The sequence below is a fragment of the Vombatus ursinus genome, unplaced genomic scaffold (assembly GCF_900497805.2).
Source record: "Vombatus ursinus unplaced genomic scaffold, bare-nosed wombat genome assembly UNPS02015255.1, whole genome shotgun sequence".
Taxonomy (NCBI): Eukaryota; Metazoa; Chordata; class Mammalia; order Diprotodontia; family Vombatidae; genus Vombatus; species Vombatus ursinus.
This window is the reverse complement of record NW_020955033.1, coordinates 30030413-30052747: the sequence shown is the minus strand read 5'-3', so window position 1 is coordinate 30052747 and position 22335 is coordinate 30030413. Positions and strand designations below refer to the sequence as shown.

The 22335-nt window shown below is 40.5% G+C and overlaps 1 protein-coding gene across 1 annotated transcript in view; it reads right to left on the bottom strand.

Moving 5' to 3' along the window:
* LOC114031845 (myosin regulatory light chain 12B-like) overlaps positions 1 to 21486 on the bottom strand; it is a 29124-nt gene extending 7638 nt beyond the window's left edge. The window contains exons 1-3 of the mRNA XM_027847008.1: positions 21350 to 21486; positions 8626 to 8821; positions 4399 to 4560 (exon numbers count right to left, since the gene is read on the bottom strand). Coding sequence (XP_027702809.1) covers positions 4399 to 4560; positions 8626 to 8806 — 343 coding nt within the window. The 5' untranslated portion in view covers positions 8807 to 8821; positions 21350 to 21486. The remainder of the gene's footprint in view (positions 1 to 4398; positions 4561 to 8625; positions 8822 to 21349) is intronic.
* Positions 21487 to 22335: the final 849 nt, after the last annotated feature.

Below are 22335 nucleotides of genomic sequence, written 5' to 3'. Positions count from 1 at the left end.
GGAGGAAAACTTCTACCCCACGGCTAGCAAACTTGCACCAGATGTTACTCTTCTTATCCCTACATTACTTAATCACAGCAGCCTAAGAATAAACTACCTCCAAACCCTGTTACTCTTTCTTTTATCCTCACTCTCAATGCCACATTACTCATACCCTACTTTAACTCTACTCACCCTCCACTGTGTCCAATGGAATTCCTGTTCCATAATGAACAAACTTCCCTTCATTCTGGATCCTTCCTCCCTCATATGCCTTCCATTTAACGGGATCTGATACCTGCTTTCTTCCAGATGGTGTGTCCCTGGCCATTCGTCAGTACTGTCATTACCTTCACTCACCACCTTACCAGAGCAAGGTAATTCTTTTATTATTTCCTATTTCCCTCTCTCACTACTCAGAGAAGCTATTCCAAACCTCCTCTTCTCTTTTCAGTGTCCCACATCTCCCCATCCTCCTAACATTTTCAGCAAATGAACTTGTTTTTAACTTAACAAAGGAAACTGGCATTCAACTTGAGTACCTTCTTCTTTATTTTTTACCCCAGACTCTTTCTCTTCCTTTTCTCAAGCCTTTGATAATGAGGTGGCCCTTTTTTTTTGCCACAGTCAACCGTCTACATGGTCCTTTGATCTCAACTCCTTTCATTTTCTCTAGAAGAATGACAATCACCCCCCTTTTTCTCTAATCTGATTCTTTACCTGCTGCCTTTAAACATGCCCAAGTCTTCCCCATCCTTAAAAAAAGAAAACCAAAACTATGATCCTGTATCTTCTCCCCTTCTCTGCCAGACTCCTAGAAAAAACTTGTTTACACTTGCTAACTCACTCCACCACCTCTCCTCTCCCTCTCTTCTAATCTCTCTGGAATCTAGCTTCTAACCTCATGCAACTTAAACTTTTCTCTCTGAAGTTACCAACAATCTCTTACGTCCTAAATCTGATGATCTTTTCTCAGCCATACTTCCTGTCCTGTCTATTTCCCATCTGGTTTTTTATCATCATGTACCTCACCTCCCTGCTCAATAAAATGGCTTCATATTACTTCCGGGGTAAAAGTAAAAATCCTGTTTGGCACTTTAAGCTCTTCATTTGGCCCTTTTCTGCATTTCCAGTCTTGTTACCCCTCACTCTCCTCTATCCTCTCTACAATCCAACCACACGGACCTTCTTGCTGTTCCTCAAAACACAACTTGCATCTCCTCCCTCCATCCATGCCTTTTCACTGGCTGCTCCCCATGCCTGCAATTTCCTCCCTCCTCACAAAGGCCTTCTGGCTTCCTTTAAGACTCAGTTTAAGTCTCATCTTCTGCAGGAAGCCTTTTCCAGTCCTGTCCCTCCACCCCCTACCCACTCCCATAATGCCTTCTGAAACTACCTTCCATTTACTCTATATTTACCTCATATGAACCTAATTATTTATATGTTGTTTTCCCCATTAGAATGCAAGCTCAAGGGCAGGTACTGTTTTACCTTTCATCTTATCCTTAGCACTTAACATAGTGCCCGGCTCACATCAAGTGTACTTAATAAATGCTGTGTGACTGCTGACTGAACACTCTGTCCTGGAGCCTCCTCTTCTCAATCTATACTCTCATTCTTGGTGATCTCATTAGTTATTGTGGGTTTAATGATCATCTCTATACAAATGACTCACAGAACTCTCTCTCTCCATATTCGTTATCTATATCTATCTACCTATACACACACAGACACAGACACAGACACACACAGACACACACACACACACACACACACACACACACACACACACCATACAACCCTGAGCTCCAGTCCTTCATGACCAACTACCTATTGGACAGATAAAGATATTAAAAAAAAAACTCCCCTTCAAACCCACTTCTGAACTTTCCTATTTTGTCAAGGAAACTACCATCCTTCCAGTCACTTAGATGATAACCACTGTGCCAACCTCAACTCCTCACTCTCAATCACCTCATATATCCAATCAGTTGTCAAATCTTGCCAATTTGACTTTCATATCTCTCAAATTCATCCCCCTTTTGCCATTTCACAGGACTACACCTTGGTACAGGCCTTACTCATCTGATACCTAGACTCCTGTAACTCCCTGTAATATAATGTAAGTGTCTCTGCTTCAAGTCTCTCCCCTCTCCAATCCATCTTCCACATAGCTATCAAAGTGATATTCCTAAAACAAAAGTCTAACTACGTCAATTCTCTGCTTGCTAAACTCCAGTTTTTCCCTATTATCTTTCAAAGTCCTTCCCCGCTGGCTCCAACCCATCCTTATAATCTATGTAATACTCCTCTTTAGATACTCTATGGTCCAACCAAACAAGCCTTTCACAACATTTGTTCTCCTACCTCTGTAATTTTATACTAGTTGTCCCTCTGCCTGAACTACATACTCTCCCCGTATCTACTTCTCAGAATCCCTTGCTTCCTTTAAAATTCAGCTTAAACACTACCTTCTTTATGAGGCTTTTTCCTCTGTAAAATTACCTCATATTTATTTTTGCATATACTTATATCTTCCGTGACAATATGTAAGCTCTTTGAGAGACTTTCATTTTTACTTTGTGTATCCCTAGCACTTAGCAAAGTGCACAGGACATAGAAGGGCTTATTAAATGACCTGCCTAAAAATTACATAACAGATCTGGGCCTGAAGAAGATAAAAAATAAAGAGGAGAGTGGTTGAGATATAATGGCATGAGCAAAGGCATACTGGAGACAGCAGAAGTTACATTTAGTTGAGAGGGGAATACAACTAAAAATATGGGCAAGCATGGACCAGACTCATAAAGTTTTCTCAATTCAACAATTCTGTTTTATACTAAATAGGACCTTATGGAACTTTTAATAAGGAATTCATTAAGGTCTCTTCTGATCCCTCCGTGTCTCATCAGTGACTCTGGGTTCTCAAAGGCTATGCCAGAAAAATGATAATTTTTAGCAGTTCCTTCTAAACTTGAAAGGCTTCCAGTATGGGCCAACTGACTATCTGTCTACAGTCCAAAGACCACTCAATCAATTAACAATCAACAAGCATTCATTAAGCACCTACTACGTTCCAGGTACTGTGCTAGGTAGCTAGGGATACAAAAACAAAAATGAAACAGTCCTGGACCTCAAGGCACTTATGTTCTATAGGTTAAGGCAACATATACAAATGAGTATATAGAAACCATGGGGGACAGCCAATTAAAGGCAAGGAAATGTAATGTTGTGTGTAAAGAACATCAAAAAGGCCAGTCTGACTAGATCATAGAGTACATGATAGGAAGGAAAGTATATTAAAGCTGGAAAGGTAGTTTAGGCTTATCTTGTTTAGTTATTAATGCTTAACAGAAGAGTTTTAATTGATCCTAGAAATAATAGAGAGCCACTGGACTTTACTGAGTAGAGGAGTGACATAGTGAGACCTGTGCTTTAGGAATATCACTTTGGTAGCTATGTAGATGATGGAGTGGGAAGAACCAAGAGAAAGAGAGATCTATTAGGAAGCTACTGCAATAGTACAGGTCTGAGGTGAGGAGGGTCTGCACTACGGTGGTGTCCATGTGAGGAGAAGCTGAATACAAAGAGATGTCGCAGAAACAGGAATGACAAGATGTGGTGAGCGACTAGCTACATGGGATAAAAGAGACTGTGGAGTTAGGATGGCTCTAAAGTTGTAAACTTAAATGATTAAAAAGATGGTGGTGTTTACTACTGAAATAAGGAAATTCAGAAAAGGGGGTGAATTTGAGGAGAAAGACAGTTCTTTTTTAGATACATCTGAGATGCCTATGGGATATCTAGTTTGAAATGTCCACTAGGGAGCTGGTGATGAGGGACTGGAGCTCAGGGGAGAAGATAGGGTTGGATATACAGGGTATTCCAAAAGTCTTATTGCAATTTTAAGCTATTAATGCTTGGACCATCCTTTATAGTTCTGTGAGTCATTTGCACAGAGAAAACAATGACACCTATGGGAGCTAATGAGGTCAACAGGAGGTAGAATTAGATAAAGCATCAGGAGAAACTAATGTCATCAATCAGAGGCTCATCACCAGACTAGCATCAGGGTAGTGATTTTTTTCTGGGGCACCATTAACTCTCACAGATTATATACTAAATTATAAGAGGGGTTATACTTTGTATTGGTAGAAGTTGTACATATATCAATAAAATAACAGATGTGGATATGAGCATAAGAATTAAAAATATCCTTTTTGACAAGTTTCACAAAGCCAAATAAAGATTTTAATTCCTGATGTCAGCTATTTGAGAAGGTCACTTCTGCAACCAGAACCTTCAGTTTTACCGTGGTTGAAGGTTTAGGTAAACTTCACATTAACAGTTAGCTAGACACATCTTAATTTTGCAGCTGATTTGAAAACTATGTGATATTATTTCATGATTACCACCCACCTGTTGCTTCTTCATCAAAGCAAGCAAAAGCATTTCGAATCACATCTTCTGGATCTGTTCCATTTAATTTCTCACCAAACATAGTAAGAAACATGGTGAAGTTTATTGGACCTAGAGCCTCACTCATCATAGCATCTAGGTATGCATCAGTTGGATTCTTCCCTAAAAGAATTCACATGAAAAAAATTTAAAGTTGGTAACTATGATGCAGTTATTTCTAGTATGATAATAATCATTACCTTACTATATATTAAATTATTATTCAATATGCAATATTGTAATATTAAAGCTTAGAAAGCAGATTTAACCAAAAGTTACTTTGAGTAAAAAACAACAATGGTAACCACCAACATGAGAGCATGTTTAAATCTAGTATTGCTGTACACTCATTTGCATATGGGAAGTGAAGTAGTAGGAAAAGACTTGGTTTGAGGATCAGAAAATTTGGGTTCCAGTCAGGTCTATCACTGACTGACCATTTGACCTTGGAAAGTCACAAATCTCTCTCTCTAGATAAGTTCCTTCATCTCTAAATTAGGGAGAATATTAGTGGCACAATTTACCTCATAAAGTTTTGTGAAGATCAAGTGAGATGATGTATATTTAAGTGTTTTGTAATCATAAAATATTATATAAATATAAGTTACTATCATTATTTTAAACATTTAGTCTCTACCTTGCAAATGGATTGTTTTCCAAGTCTGCTAATAAATCAATGATTAGAAAACACATTTTCTCAGGCAAAAAGATTAAAAGTATTGTTTAGATTCTTAGTTTTGCCCATAAAAGGGTCTGAATTACACTATCATATTTTAGTTTCTTATTATATCTATGAGAAAATGAATTCTGAGTTCCAACTGGAAACTATCTCTTCAAGCCACATAGTTTTGAGGAAACTTTCCTGCTCTGGCTCTGGAGGTAAAAGGATCTCCTACATTGACTGCCACTTGAGACAGAAAAAGTGATTTGGTTCTCACAATGTTCAAAACCTGAGGACTCATTTTGCAACTGGAGGGTTACTGGTGATCTTAGAGAAAGCAGTTTAGATAGAGTGGAACAGAAAGAAGCCATTATCACAAGGGGTTAAGGATTACATGGGTAGTAAGGAAATGAAGGCTTTGAGTGTAGATTACTTTTTCTAGAAATTTGGCAGTAAAAAAGAGAAATATGAGAGGGTAACAGGTCTGAAGGTTTGAGGAGTTTTTTAAAATGGGGAGACAAGCATTTTTATAGAAGAGAAGTAGGCAATAGAGAGGTAGAAACGAAAGTTTTGAGGCAAAGAAGGGACGACTGATGAACGAATAAAGTGTTAGGTGTTTATTACATGCAAAGTACTGTGCTAAGTGCTAGCGATACCAACAGAAAAGACAGGTTGTAAAGAGCTCACATTCTAATGGAGGAGACAACATATATGGAAAGAAATTAGGCCTCAGAGTGCCGAAACAAAATAGATGGTAATATATCTTTTAAAATATCTTTCTCATTGATAAAAATCATCAGTTTCTGATGTCTAACCATTTGATAGTGCCAAGAATTTTCTTTTCTGGGTCTTCAATAAATGTAGTCATAGTACTACCTGCAGGAGCAGGTAGTTGCAAGGCTACATCTTTTCTGTAAGGGTTGGATTCCAGGATGATGCATTGTGGGTAGTGGGCTAGAAGAAAGCATACATGTGCTTTTCCAAAGGCTCCTGGGTTGAGGGTCCTGGGCTTCCCAGATAAAGGCTGTAAGGGTGGGTGGCTGGGAGCAGAACCAGCGACCTACTGTGTCCTGCTATTTCCAGATCTCTATGCCTATCTGCACATCCACTAATGGCAACTGGCCAGCCGATGCCACTGGACCCTCAATGATGGTTTTGGAACTGAGCTCGAAGCAGGTTAGGTGGTTGGGGCGGGGGACGGACAACATCAATCTCAAGGCTCTTAGGTTCAGGGTTCTGTGCAGTCTCCATCAAGGTTTGGGAGGAGAAAATGATCAATCGTGGTTTGACTTGTGTGGCACATATTGCCTCCTATCTCTCCCTTTGAGCGCCAGCAAAGCTGGCTTAGCTACCCCGTGGGTGGCAGGTAGTTGGCATATGGTGGGGATGGCTGACCATGGGCATTATTTAGACCAGTGATATCCAAGCTTTTTTGATTGCATATCTCTATCGGGAAAAAGTTTTTTTTTCTTCAGCAAATATCTCTAATTATAAATATGTATTACTATGACACTTACTCCTTCCAGTCTAAACAAAAATAAAAAGGAGGCTCTCTCCCATAGGTCACTACTACCTTAGGGTACAGAACCCACCCTCCAAGTCACCCTGTGACTGATCATATATCTCTTGGGTCATGCCACAGTCTCCATTTATGGACATCAAAGTGCTCAGACTAAGTGTGGAAGTAAATGAAACCAGAAAATGATTTAAAAGGTTCACAATGTGCTACAATTGTATGACATAAATCAGGGTCACCTGAAAAGTTTCCTGAGTCTGCCCTAGTCTTAAACTCTTTAAGAAATAAACCAGGCATTTTTTTTTTTAAAGAGGTCAACCTTGGAAATGCAGGCTTACCCCTTAATTCTCCTCAGCACCTCTTCTCTGAATTAAGACATCTAAAACAATTTTCCAGCCATTTAGAATGCAAAAAATTATTACATTGAACTAGGCCTAATCTATGAACATTGACCATTACGTTTGTTTAAAAACAAAAAACAAACAAAAAACCCAGAATGTACTAATGTAAGGCTCTTAAGAGATTAGAGTTAAGTTATTTACATGATCCCCTTGATGTCTGTCTGTATGTTTATTTTCTATTGTAAAATTCATTAGACATACAGAATACAGGATTAGCTATAGAGTCCAGAATAATATATCCTGGTTTCTTGTTTTAGTGCTCTGCCACATTGCTAGCTCCAAGCTATAGAAGTATTCTCTTTGTCCTTCAAAAAATTAGATCTTGTCTTGTTCTCCTGGCACAAACCCAGGATTCTGATCTAAATTGCTCTTCCAGGCAGCCTGACATTCCTAGCTAGCTGTTCTATCTTTCTGTTAGACTCTGCCTTGCTCCCAGAAACTGCACCCTGCCTCCCAGCCTGGCCAGATCTGCCAACCTGATTGGGCTTAAACCTGCCCATATGATGAAACCAGTAACTGAATCATAAAGCCCTAGGATTAGTATCAAACTCCAGTCTTGCTAATAATTCCCTTATACAAATCCTGACCCTTTGTTGCCTAGTCTCTGACTAGGTACTAGAATAACTAGATCCTGCTTGATTTCTTGCTTTTATTAAGGTAGGGTACCAACCTACTACTCTGCCTTAATTTAATCCCTTCAAGGGGCAGCTAGATGGTGCAGTGGATAGAGCACTGGCCCTAAAATCAGGAGGACCCGAGTTCAAATCCGGCCACAGACTAAACACTTGACATTTACTGGCTGTGTGACCTTGGGCAAGTCACTTAACTCCAACTGCCTAAAAAAAAAATTTAGTCCCTTCTATGTAGGTCAGGGACTCAACTTTGGGTCTGTGAATTTTTTTTAATTAAGTACTATAATAACTGTATTTTAATATGTTTCCTTTACAATCCTACATATTTTATTTTATATATTTAAAAACATTATTCTGAGAAGGTGTCCAGAGGCTTCAATCAGATTGTAAAAGGGGTCTATGACACAAAAAAAGCTTGAGAACCTCTGATCCCTAGGTGAACTCCTGTTCTTGGCCTTTTCACATTTGCCCTGCACTCTTGCTGCTCAAGTTTAGGTATGAAGTAATTCTTATTTCCACATCTAGAAATCTTTTTACATTAGTCTTAAGCCAGGTTCAACTTCTCAAATAGCTGTTAGCTCCTAATCAATTAATTCAATCCTTTCCCCTACGAACTTAGAGTTACTTGCTTTGATTGCTTTTCCTTGTTCTGTTTCACTAGAAAGCACTAGACTCTGAATTCTACTCCTGGCTCTGATATTATCCACTCAATCTTAGATCTAAGTCATTTAATTTTTTTCTCGATTCCATTTCATCATCTTTAAAATGAGAAGGTTGGACTTAATGACTTCTGAGGTCCATTCCAACTCAAAGATTCTATATTTCTATGTTCTCTAGTGCCTCTTATTGCTCTATTCTCAGTTAGACTATCACAAATTAGCAATTACATTTAACCTGATTAAGGGGAGTACTCTTGTGATCTCCCTGATTCACAAAATAATTTTTTTCAGGAAAAAAAAATGAGACCCTGAAATTTACCCAAGGAAGCAAGCATATCATGCAAATCTTCTTTGTCGATGAAACCATCTCTGTTCTGATCAATCATGTTAAAAGCCTCCTTGAATTCTTGAATCTGTGACTGGTCAAACATAGCAAATACGTTGGAAGTTGCTCGTTGAGGACGCTTCTTTGTGGTCTTCTTTGCCTTTTTGCTCGACATGTTGGATAGTGGATTCTAGAAGAGAAAGAAAAATTTATTGACTAAAACAAAATTTATGGCATCTAAAATTAGTGAGCAGAAAAACCTCATTGAAGAGTTGCTACTTACATTGGGTAAAGGTAATCGCAAAATAAACCCTACTTGCAAGATGAAAATAAAGTAACTCCAAAGAAACATATATAGTTTAAGATTAAGAAATAGATGTTTTCATTCTTTCTCCTTTTAACTTATGTTGGATAAACTTTTAATAAGTATGAAATCATTTCAAAAAATTCAGTAAAATCCCATTACAATTTTTTATATAGATTTGATTATATCATAGGTCACACTCTAGAGGCAGCATGTTCTAGAAGAAAGTATGTATATCTAACAAGATCTATGACCTTCCGAATTTCCCCATTAGCACCAAGGGCACTACCAACCTCCCAATTACTTATGCTAACAACCTCAGTGTCATGCTCAACTCCTTAACTCTTACTCACCCCACATATACAATCTGTTGCAAATCTTTTCATTTCTACCTTCACAACATCCCTCACATATGTTCGCTTCTTTCCCCTCATATAGCCACAACCTTAGTTCATGCCCTCATCACCACTTATTTATACTGCAAATGCTTTTTAATTGGTCTTCCTGTCTCAACCCTCTCCAATCCAACCCATCCTCCAAACAGCTGCCAAGGTGGTTTTCCTTGTGTTGGTCTGAAGCTCTAGTGAGCTTCAGGGGTTTCCTATTACCAACCAGGCCCTTTCCTATATTTTATTTTATTCTCACTCCTACAAGGCATTCCATGATCCAGCTATACTGCCCTACTTGCAATTCCTTCATTTCTCTTTTCCTTGTCTTTGCACTGGTTGTATTCTATGCTTAAAATGCTCTGTTCCCTCACCTAAACCTTTAAGATTCAATTCAAAACCTACCTTTTGTGGGCCTCTCCTCGTCTCCCCAGATGCTAATGACTCCCATTTCAGATTACTGTTCCATCTACTCTGTATATATCTTGTCTATACCTTGTTACCCACATGTTGTTTCCCCAATTAGAATGTATGCTCCATGAGGGCAGAGACTATTGTTTGCCTTTCTTTCTATCCCCAGAACTTAGTACAGGACTACCACATAGTAAACGCTTACAGCTATCACTGGGCAAACCACTTACCTTCTTTGGGCCTATCTCCTCATCTGTGAAACAGAGGCTTTATTATATATCCAGGAGAGCAGGGACATTGCCTCATTTAAACCCTGCCTCTCCTTGCCCCTGCACAAATGCCTAGCATTCACAGCAGTAATATACTCCCAAGGCCCCAACCAGCTCTAAAAACTTATCACTCCTATGAAAATTTGATATATTGTAACTTAATTAAAAAAACAACCCTGTAAACAAAGGTTTTCCATTCTTTTCAATTAAATGATCTAAAAACTATAGACTATAAACAACTTCTTAATGATAATGTTGTGGAATAATAACAATGTCACAACAGTTTTTTATCACATGTAATCATTACAGCTGAGGTGAGATGAGAGTCACTTGATTTAATTTATGGTATAACAGGGCAGAGAGGTAACCTGGTCCAGTGGATAGAGAGGCTGCCTCAAACCCAGGAAGACTTAGGTTCAAATACTGCCTGTGACACAAACTAGCTGCGTTAGCCCCAGATAACTCACTTCACCTTCCGGCAAGGGGCACCTAGGTGACTTGGTGGATTAAGTAACTGGCCTGGAGTCAGAAACATTCATCTTCATGAGTTCAAATCTGGCCTCAGACACTAGCTGTGGGACCCTAGACAGGCTACTTCACCCTGTTTGTCTCAGTTTCCTCACCTGTAAAATAAGCTACAAAAGAAAACAGTAAACCAGTCCAGGATCTTTGCCAAGAAAACCCCAAATGGGATTATGGAGAGTTGGACAACTGAACAACTCTAGCAAGTCTCTAAGAGTATAAAGTGCTGATTTACATAGCTAGAGGAGTTTCCTCACCTGGGAGTCCTCTACAACAATGAAATGACATGACAAGTCCAGTTCCCATTCCCATAACAGAGCTTCACTTTATCTCCCCAAATCTGAGATGATTAAATGGAGGAAAAGAATGGCTAGTTTTCTTTTAATGAGGGTATATTCCCGCAAATTACAATCATAACTTTTAGAAATATAATCAAATAATTTACATTGAATGTTATTAAATTAGAAGATATAAAAAATATGACAAGAAAAGGAAACGGGCTAGTCAGGTAAAGTAAGAAGGATAACAAATGGATAGCCCAAAAGTTGTACTGGTCAAAAGATCTAGAAGGCGGCTTCTACCACACTGGGTAGAGCTGAGTTCTGCTCCTGACTCTGCCACTATTTAGGTGACCTTGAGCAAGTCATTTAATTTTTTTTCTGGATTCCATTTCATCATTCTTTTAAATGAAGAATTTGGACTTACTGACTTCTAAAGTCCAAGATTCTATTTCTTTTTTTTTTGATGAGTTATTTTTTTAATGAATTATTTTTAGTTTTCAACATTCACTTCCACAAGATTTTGAGTTCCAAATTTTCTCCCCATGTCTCCCCTCCCCCAACCCAAGATGGCACACATTCTAAATACGCCTTCCCCCAATATGCCCTCCCTTCTATCACCCCCCCCATTCCCTTCCCTTTCTATTTTCCTGTAGGGCAGGATAGGTTTCTATACCCCTTTACCTTTATCTCTTATTTCCCAGTTGCATGTAAAAACAATTTTTAACATTCATTCTTAAAACTTTGAGTTCCAAATTCTCTCCTATCCTCCTTCCCCACCCACCCTCATTGGGAAGGTAAGCAATTCAACACAGGCTACACATGTGTAGTCATGCAAAACACCTCCAGTCCTGTTAAGAAAGACTAACTATATTTCCCTCCATCCTATCCCACCCCATTTATTCTATTCTCTCCTTTGACCCTGTCCCTCCTCAAAAGTGTTTGCTTCTGACTACCCCTCCCCCAATCTGCCCTCCTTTCTATCATTCCCCTCCTCTTTTCCCCTTCCCCCCTATTTTCCTGTAGGGTAAGATAGATTTCCATACCCAACTGAGTGTGCATGTTATTCCCTCCTTAAGCCAAATCTGATGACAGCAAGATTCACTCATTCCCTCTCACCTCCCCTTTTCCCCTCCACTGTAAAAGCTTTTTCTTGCCTTTTATGTGAGATAATTTATCCCATTCTACCTCTTCCTTTCTCCTTCTCCTACCACAATCCTCTCTCACCCATTAATTTTATTTTTTAGATATCATCCCTTCATATTCAACTTACCCTGTGCACTCTGTCTATATATATATCTATATATGTATATATATGTATATATATATATCTATCTATATATAGAGACAGAGATATATATATAGATATATAGATATATATATGTATATTCCCTCCAACTACCCTACTACTGACAAAGGTCTCATGAGTTACAAATATCATCTTTCCATGTATGAATATAAAGAGTTCAACTTTAATAAGTCCCTTATGATTTCTCTTTCCTGTTTACCTTTCCATGTTTCTCTTGAGTTTTGTATTTGAAAGTCAAATTTTCTATTCAGCTCTGGTCTTTTCTGGTTTTTGGTTGTTTTTTATTTTTTTTGTGGCAGGGGGGCCGGGCTAGACAATGGGGTTAAGTGACTTGCCCAGGGTCACACAGTTAGTGAGTGTTATGTGTCTGAGGCTGGATTTGAACTCAGGTCCTCCTGACTGCAGGGCCAGTGCTCTATCCACTGTGCCACCCAGCTACCCCCTTTTTTTTTGTTTGTTTTTTTTCAGCTCTGGTCCTTTCATCAAGAATTCTTGAAAGTCCTCTATTTCATTGAATTTCCATTTCCTCCCCTGAAGGATTATACTCAGTTTTGCTGGGTAGGTAATTCTTGGTTTTAATCCTAGCTCCTTTCACCTCTGGAATGTCATATTCCAAACCCTCTGATCCCTTAATGCAGAAGCTGCTAAATCTTGTATTATCCTGATTGTGTTTCCACAATACTTGGATTTTTTCTTTCTGGATGCTTGCAATATTTTCTCCTTGACCTGAGAACTCTGGAATTTGGTTACAATATTCCTAGGAGTTTATCTTTAGGGGTCTCTCTCAGGAGGTGATTGGCGGATTCTTTCCATTTCTATTTTGCCCTCTGGTTCTAGAATATCAGGGCAGTTTTCCTTGATAATTTCTTGAAAGGTGATGTCTAGGCTCTGTTTTTGATCATGGCTTTCAGATAATACAATAATTATTAAGTTATCTCTCTTGGATCTATTTTCCAGGTCTGTTGTTTTTCCAATGAGATATTTAACACTGTCTTCTATTTTTTATTCTTTTGGTTTTGTTTTATAATTTCTTGATTTCTCATAGAGTCATTAGCTTCCATTGCCTCCATTCTAATTTTTAAGGAATTATTTTCTTCAGTGACTTTTTGGATCTCCTTTTCCATTTGGCTAATTCTGCTTTTTAAGGCATTCTTCTTCTCATTGGCTTTTTGGACCTCTTTTGCCATTTGGGTTAGGCTATTTTTTAAGATGTTATTTTCTTCAGTATTTTTGGGGGTCTCCTTTAGCAAGCTGTTGACTCATTTTTCATGATTTTCTTGCATCACTGTCATTCCTCTTCCCAGTTTTTCTTCTTTTCTTTTCTCTTGCTTTTCAAAATCCTTTTTGAGCTTTTCCATGGCCTGAGACCAAGTCATATTTTTCTTGGAGGCTTTGGATGTAGGAGTTTTGTTGTCTTTTGGTTGCACGTTTTGATCTTCTTTGTCACCAAAGTAAGATTGTATAGTCTGAGTCTTTTGCCTCTGTTTGCTCATGTTCCCAGCCAATTACTTAACTTCTTAACTCTTTGCTATGGTAGGGCTCTGCTTCCATGTGTACTGTCCCAACCTTCAGGGGGTTCGTGCAACTGTTTCCAGAGATAATTCTAGGGACTTGTAAATTTTCAGTTCTTTCAAGGTGGTATGATCATAAAGGTTCACTCCTTTCCTGGCCTGTGCTCTGGTGGATGAGTGACCACAAGCACTCTTTTCTGCCTTGGCACTGTGAGGATTCCCTCTCCACTGCCACCAGAAGCATCTCCTTGCCAGTGCTCCTCCTTGCCCCAGGACCACCACCCCAGACTGTGCCCCAGATCCAAGCATAGGCAAAGCAAGAGAATACTGCCTCAGCACTAACAAAGAGATCCCTGCAATCCCCCTCTGATCAGCCACTCGTTCCCCTCACTGTCTGTGGGCCGAGAACTCCAGAAGCAACTGCTGCTGCTGTGGCTGTCGCCCTAGGGCTATGCTAGTGCCAGGGCTGGACTGCGCTCCTCTCTCACCCAGGTCCAACAGACCTTTTCCACTGATATTCTAAGTTGTCTTTGGCATTTGTGGGTTGTGAAGTCTGGAAACCACCACAGTTTCCCGTGTTTCAGTCCCCTAAGGCCTGTTCCAGGTTTCCTCTAGCCCCATCTTTGCCTGTACAATCCATGCTGAACTGCGCTCCTCTCCCAGACCAGTGCAACAGATTTTTCCTATCAACCATCCAGGTTGTCTTGGGCTGGAAATTTGTTTCACTGTCTTTTTGTGTGTTCTGCTGCTCTAGAATTTGTTTGGAGTAATTTTTTAATAGGTATTTGGAGGGGTTTGGGGGAGAGCTCAAGCAAGTCACTTTACTCTGCCATCTTGACTCTGCTCCCAAAGATTCTATTTCTATGTTCTCTAGCACCTCTTATTGTTCTTTCTGTTCTCAGTATGGGTATCACAAATTAACAATTACACTTATCTACATTTAACATGAATCTAGAGGTATTCCTATAACTCCTCCAGATTCACACAATGGATACATAACCTATAATTACAGAAGGATATGAGCAAGAGCTACATAGGATCAGAAGGTATAGACAGCTTTCTATTTGTTACCAGGATTAAAAACATTGATGAGATCAAAGATCCACTGAAACAATGAAGAAGTATGCTTTTAAAGTACATATATAGGAGAACCAAGAAAAGTTCATTAGTCAGTCTTTAGATAAGGTATTGTTTTCCAGGTCAGAAATTGATAATGTGATTAATATCCTTATTTCCTTTGGGGGGAGGGGGGAACTAAGTTCTATCTTTTCAGTTTCGTCTTAGATAAAGAATTTCCCCTAAATGTTTTAAAACATCAAATTAAATAAAATTTGATAAGTTTTACTACAAAATTATCAGGGATATTTATGTTATTACCTGAAAAATGGGAAAGTATTCTGTCAAAGACCAGAAAGAATTTGAGACTAATATTTTCCAATCAAATATATTAAAGATAATAAGAAAAATCAGGTTGAACAGCATTTTAATTAGTCCGAAAGACCCTTTATAATTCAGGGATTTTAACTGGAGTCAAGAAAGACTTATATAAGAAGCAAATCCAACAGCCTCTTAACTTCTTTTATTGTACTCCTGCTTGGTCACCAGTTCTATACCTTTATATAGATGTTTCTCCCAGGCCCTTTGAATTTTAAGAAAAAAAATCCTACCAATAAAATGGTATGCTAATATTGGAATAACTGTATACCACTTAATTCAGGGTGAAGGTAACCAAAGAGATTTCAAATAATGTACAAAGACCAGGTGCAGAAGGAGAATCATATGATATGTTCTTTTGGTAATACTAATCAGGTTGCCACATTTTTTGCTAGTTTTAACCATGAATTCTAGACCTAGTCTAACATTCTTTAAAAAGTATGGCAGTTTGGTATACATTTTTAATCCACTGGAATATCAAACTGCACACTTTAACATTTATTAAGTGGCCTGCTCTGTATTCATGCAGCTCCACTGCAGAGGCAACATATTCTTTTAGAATCAATAATTGTCAAATAGTTGATTGTAAGCCGAATCTAGCTTGTATGACTCTATGGTCCCTGGGAAAGATGAATGAAAAATAAACTATGCCAATGCTTCTTTATCCTAACCTCCCCTTGTTGGGAATGATTCTTAAGTTATTAAGGCCCTACAATCATCTGGCAAGCAATTCTGGTGCTTCCATGCAAAGCATGGAAGTCACTTAGTTAAGACTGTCAGCTAGTTAAACATTCAGTCTACTTTGATTTTTAGGTCAGTGGAATTACAGGGCAGCTACATGGCTCAGAGTCTGATAGAGCACCAGGGCTGGAGTCAGAAAGATTTCTCTTTGTGAGTTCATGTACAGCCTCAGACACCTGCTAGCTGTGTTGACCCTAGGCAAGTCACTTAACCCTGTTTGCCTCAGTTTCCTCATCTGTAAAATGAGGTAGAGAAGGAAACGGAAAACCATGCCAGTATCTCTGCCAATGAAATCCTAAATGAGGTCACAAAGAGTTGGATACAACTGAACAAAGGAACTGCTTGCACTCTATTAACACTAGTGGGTAAAACTAGATACAAGATATTTTGTTTCCTTGCGAAGTAACAACTGGCTTACCGTGGAAAGCAATTCTCCTCTTATAACTCAGATTTCTTGGAGTCATTTTTGATTCCTCCCCTCTTTATCACTTCCTACAAATTTTCAACCCATCCTATAGCTTATTATTTCACAATGTGTCTTAAATTTATTATACCCTTTCCTTCCTTGTACCTGATTGCTGGTGAATGATTCTGCCTTCCTTTGCTGGCTCTCCCCATCTGCAATAAATGGGTTTCTCCCAAAGAAGATGCTTTCCTTTCCGGGTTTTCCTGATACTGCTTTATCCTGGTGTTCCTCCAGACCATTCCTTCTTATCTCTTCTGCTGATTCATCATCAAAGTCTTGCATGCTATAAGTAGGTGTCTCCCAGGGCTATGTCCTAAGGCCCTTTATCTTTCTACACTTCCCCCTTGGTGATCTCATCAGTTCCACAGCCAGGCCTCATTTCTCTCCAGAACTCCAGTCCCAAACATCAACTACCTTGCTGAGATGCTCCATAGGCAGAACTCATTATCTTTCCCCCAATCCAATCCTCTTCCTAATTCCATTTCTGTCCAGTTGCCCAAGTTTGAAACCTCAGATTCATCCTCAATACCTTCCCTTCCCTCAACCTTTACATCCAATCAGCTGTCAAGTGTTGTCAATTCAACTTCTTTAACATTTCTCCTGTCTATTCACTTTCTCCTCCTCAGTTCAAGGCCTTATCACATCTCACCTATACTACAACAGCCTCCTAACTGGTCTAACTCAGAGGTTCCCAAAGTGGGTGATACTGTCCCTGGGGGGCACTGGAACAATGGGGGGGGGCAGAGCAGTGGTAGCAGCTTCAGTTACAATTAAGGGGCACTGAATAAAAATAAGGGGGCAGTGGAAGCATAAGGAAAGAAGATAAGAAAATTTTGAAAAACCATTCGTATGTTTCATCTGTTGTGTAACAGAGTAGAGTCCTAGTGATAACATTATTTTCCAAATAAACACACAAAATGCAAATTATAACCAATGAAGTCCGAAGACAGGTCTTAAGCCAGTTTACAATACGATACTACACACTTACATGATGCAATACTGTGTTCAAATCAAAATTTCAATGGAGGAAAAATTACATTTACAATAAATTATTAAATTTAAGATGTATCATCTTTTTAAAAAATATATATTTTTGAAATGATGCAAATTTAAAAAAAAAACATTAAAGGGTTAAAGATTTCCAGGGAGGTGATGAGTATATTTTTTTTTAAAGGGGGCAGCAGGCCAAATAAGTTTGGGAACCTCTGGTCTACTACTTCCAGTCTTTCCCCTTTGCAATCCATCCTAAACACAGTGTCAAACTGATATTCCTAAAGCACAGGTTTGGCTATATCACTGACTCCGCATTGCCCAAAGGATAAAACACAAACTCTTTTGCCGAGTAATTACATATTCTTCATAATAAGGCTCCAATCTAACTTTCCAAATTGGGTTCATATTACTCTCCCTCTCATAATTCATATCTTGCTGTAGCCTGTACATGATATTCTATCTCTAACTTCTATACTTTTGCACAGGTTGTCCTTCATTAGTAGAATACTCTTCTTCCTTACCTCCACCTTTGGAATATTTGGTCACTTTCAAGGCTCAGCTAAATACTGCTTACTCCTGCTCCACCAATTTACCACTCAGGAATTTACTTTGTTCAAAATTTTCATTTATTTATAGCATACATTTGTATCCCCCCAGTGCAATGTAAGCTCCTTAAAGAAAAGATATGTTTAGTTTGTGTCTTTTAATTCTAAGCACCTACACAGCACATTATTTTTCGCCTCTTCTTCTCTTTTATCTCCAAAAAACAAAAACAAAACTCTGCTTCTCTTTACAACTATTTCATTTATGATCAAGGTAGTACAATTCTTTCAGCACCTAGCACAGTGTCTTGTTTGAGTGTAGATGTTTAATAAATGCTTGTTTAATTAAATTGAAAGCTCTTTTCTTGGTCTTTTGTTCTTGAATGGTCCAATTTAATTCAAATATTACCCATGTTTTATGTGCTTTGCACATGTAAGTAAGATCTGGGGTGGAAATAAACTCCTATGTGCCAGGCACTATGTTAGTTGCTGAAAGAACAGTGATATCCTGAAAGAAATGAGATAGTTGTAAAAAGATGGTTTGCTTTTTTTTTTTTAGCAGAGAGGAGTTGGGAATGAGGTGGGGAGAGAAATGACTTGGAAAATCAATTATTTTAAACATGATAAATCCAAGGCAACAATGGCACATAGGATCATAGAACTAAAATATGAAAAAGACCTTTGAGAACATCCACATCAATTTCTTAATTTTGTAAAGGAAACAAATGAAGCCAGAAAAGTGAAATGCCTGCTCAAAGGCAAACAGCATAGGGAACAGAAAAAAGAATTTAAACCCAGGTTCTCTTAACTCCAAAATCTAGTGCTTTTTCCATGACCTCACACTGTCTCTCATTTAAGTGAAGGTGGTTTGTAAACATGGGATATGAGCTCAGATCAGCATAGACATGACAGCTGACTCCATTTAAGAGAATGAGGTTTTCTAGACAGCAACATAATAGAGTTAAGAGGAATAATGCCCTCACCTAAAACTTTGAATACGGGAGAAATTGAGGAAAAGAATGAATGTCAGTTTTCCTGTCAATTCTTTGAAATGTTTCCCACATATTCCCCATTTCTCTTCATTTCCACTCCTTACTACAGTAGTCAAGACCAATGTTTTCGCTACATTTTAAAAGTTACCAGCAGATGATCACATTGAGTAATAAACTATGAACACTTCACACAAACAGAATTTAGTGTTATAATCAAATAAAACTTATAACAAAGCAAACCTAACACCTTTAATCATATATAATTGTTCTTGGATCTCACAATAATTAGTCATTTATCCTAAATGATCGGCCTTGACCACGTAACTCCCCTATTCAATAAACTCCAGTGGTTCTCTATTGCCTAAAGGATCAAATACAAACTCCTCTGTCTTTTAAAGTTCTTTATAATTTACTGAATAGAAGGTAGTTAGGGAGGAAGGGCATCAGGAGTTGAAAAAATCAAGAAAGGTTTTCCCAGAAGTGATGTCTGAATTGATCTTTAAGGAAATTAAGGATTAGAAGAGACAGAAATGAGAAATGAGTATATTCCAGTCCTGGAGGACAGCCACTGAAAAGGCATAGAGATGGGCATTTTGTGACTCAGTAACAGCTATTTTATTCAGGCAAAATTGTGAAGAGATGGATGACCCAAGGGACAAAAAGCATGATCATTACATTGCATTACAGAGCTAAAGGAGAGACTCCAACTAACGACAGTGGCAAACCTTAAAGCACTATAAAACATCTGTCAGCTATTATTTTACTTTAGATTGGATCCTAGCCTCTAAGAATGGGGGGCGGTTCATTAGGGAAGGGAAGAGGAGGGCAAAGGGAGAAAGGTGGTTCCACATTAAATTGTAACTAAGAGGCACTGCTATTTTCCCCAATAATTCCTACAACTGACACCGTTCCCATCTTGGAAACACATTTACACCAAAGTTTAAACTACTGGGAGAAAGTATAGAAAAAAGAGGCTGAGATGACTAAAATTTTGTTTACTTCGCAATTTTGCCTGGGATTGAAAAGCTGTCCACCTACTTTTCCTCGACAATCAAAAGCTATTCAACTTGCTGAAATATTTGAGGGCCCTAAAATTCTTTACATGACTACAAGCAAGTTGCTTAAGTGTCAGATGCCTCACCAGTAAAACAAGAGGGCTGCACTAGACAAACTACAATACAGCACAGGAACCTAGAGCCACGGCAACTTACTTTGCTATTTGGTAGCTGGGTAATGTTGCAAAAGTCATTTCACTCTATGTCCCAGTTTCCTTATGTATAAAATGGGGGTGGGGTGGACTAGGTTCTTAAATTTTACACTCTAAGTTCTATAATTACAGCAAACTGATCTTTATCTCTCCCCTCCCTCCAATACCTCCTACATAAATGCTGCCAGACTAACCATCTTAAAACAGGCTTTTCTCATGCTTCTCCAATGTTCAACAATTTACAATGGCCCCTTAAAGCTTTCTATATCACATTTAAAACTCCTGTAATCCAGCTTTAAAAAAACTTCCATAAACTAGTCACATCCTACCCAATCTTATTTACTCCTTTTCTTCCAAGTCCAAACCCTCTGTTAGTCAGACTCGTGTCTTCATCTTTTTGACTATTCTTCTATTTTACATCTATCATTTTTATACACAAAAATGTAAATATTTTATATTTATTATTTTTTCTTGCCCTCCCTTGCCTCCGGCCAAGATATTGTTTCTTTGGGATTCCTATCCCTCCATATACCTCTTCTCACGATTCCAAACCCTAGGGTACATACACAGTGATGCTCAATGAATACTTCCTTGGACTCAGTTACGCGCACCTGAAGCTGCAACTCAGCCGCTGGACCTAGCCATCCGTTCTGCACTTACAAGCCGGGGATGGCGGGCTCAGAGGCAGGGTGTCCGGGGCGGCACCCCGGAGGCTCCGAGGCTGGGCATCCCCGGGGCTCCGAGGCTGGGCACCCCGGAGCGCCGAGGCTAGGTATCCCCGGGGGCTCCGAGGCTGGGCATCCCGGGGCGCCGAGGCTGGGTGGGCATCCCCGGGGGCTGCGAGGCTGGGCGGGCATCCCCGGGGGCTGCGAGGCTGGGCATCCTAGTCTCTCTACTTTCTCTCATTCCAATCCCCCGCCCAGCCCCACCCTGCCCCACCCGGCCAAGGTTTCCAGGGTGGGTCCGAGGGCAGCAGCCCTCTCTCCATCCCAGCCAGGACTCGGCTACCCCTCCCATCCCATCCATCTCCCCCACCGCACCCAACCCCCCAGGACCGAGACGGAGTCCCCCAGGGAAGCCCACCAGGAGCAGGGGGACCACAGACAGCAGGCCCCCACTCCCTGCCTCCGCCTCTCCGGGAAAGACCCGCACCGACCCTGACCCTCAACTCTGCCTCAGTCACTCGGGAAAAGACTCCCGGCCCGTCCCCCGCGCCCCCCGCCCGGCCGCCTTCCCTCCCCCACAACGGCCGCCGGCTGCAGCGGGGGGCGGGGTCCGCCCGGAAGCTGCGCCGGGAGCTCGGGAACCGAGAGGCGGCAGATGTCACGCTCCAATGGCGCGGGCGCCACTCACCTGCTGCCACAGAGAACCAAGAGAAATTCAGGGCTTTCCCCTCTGCGTTAGACCAGAGCCGCCCGGCGCCCGAGTGACAGCGACCAGCGCCCCCACTGCACGGGAAAAGCGCTTCGGCGTCCGGACTCCGCCGCTTCCGGAAGTGACCGCGTCCAAGTCGGAGCGAACGCGGGGTTGAGGAAAGTTGTCTCTGCGCCCCCGGGCAAGTGGTTAAACTAGGGAACGCTTCTACACCGAAGAGAGGAGAAGACCTTCTTCTGTGCTGTTTGGCCACTCCCTCGGCGCATTTTCTCACTTTAGATGTGGCAGGTGTCATTCTTACTCTCTGGACAACCACCCCCTCGGTTCCGCAAGGTGGTAGATTCCAGCGGCTGTTCCGCATTCCAAACTGCCAGGGCTTGGCACTGATTCTGATCCGGAAAGAGGGAAGGGGCGATGCGGAGCCGGGTTGGGCCGGGCCGGGCCGGGCCGGCGCGGAATTTGGACCCCGGGCAGGGCGGGGCCCGAGCGGCCGGGAATTCTGTAAACTGGGTCCAGTGGGAATGGAGGGAGAAAACGAAGGCCTGCCCTGGCGTTAGGCGCCGGTAGTGGCGCCTTCCTCCACCTGCTCTGGCCGCAGAAGCCGGCTGGCTGGTATTGCCACAGGGAAGGTAAGAGTCCGAGCTGCCCGCCGAGACAGCTACCGCTTGGGACACTGGCCGTGCGCGGACGCCTTCACCCGCTGGCACCAGCTGCCCTCCTCTGGTTTCCTTTAGTTGTCTTACCTTCGTAAAAATAGCAAATAGTATGCTTCGATCTGCATTCAAATTCCATGGATCTTTCTTTGGATGTGGACAGCATTTTCCATCATGAGGCCTTCGGAGATGTCTTAGATCCCTGTGTTGCTGGGAAGGGTTAAGTCTATCAATATTAGTCATCGCACAACATGGCTGTTACTGTGTACAACATTCTCCTGGTTCTGCTCACTTCACTCAGCATCAGATCAT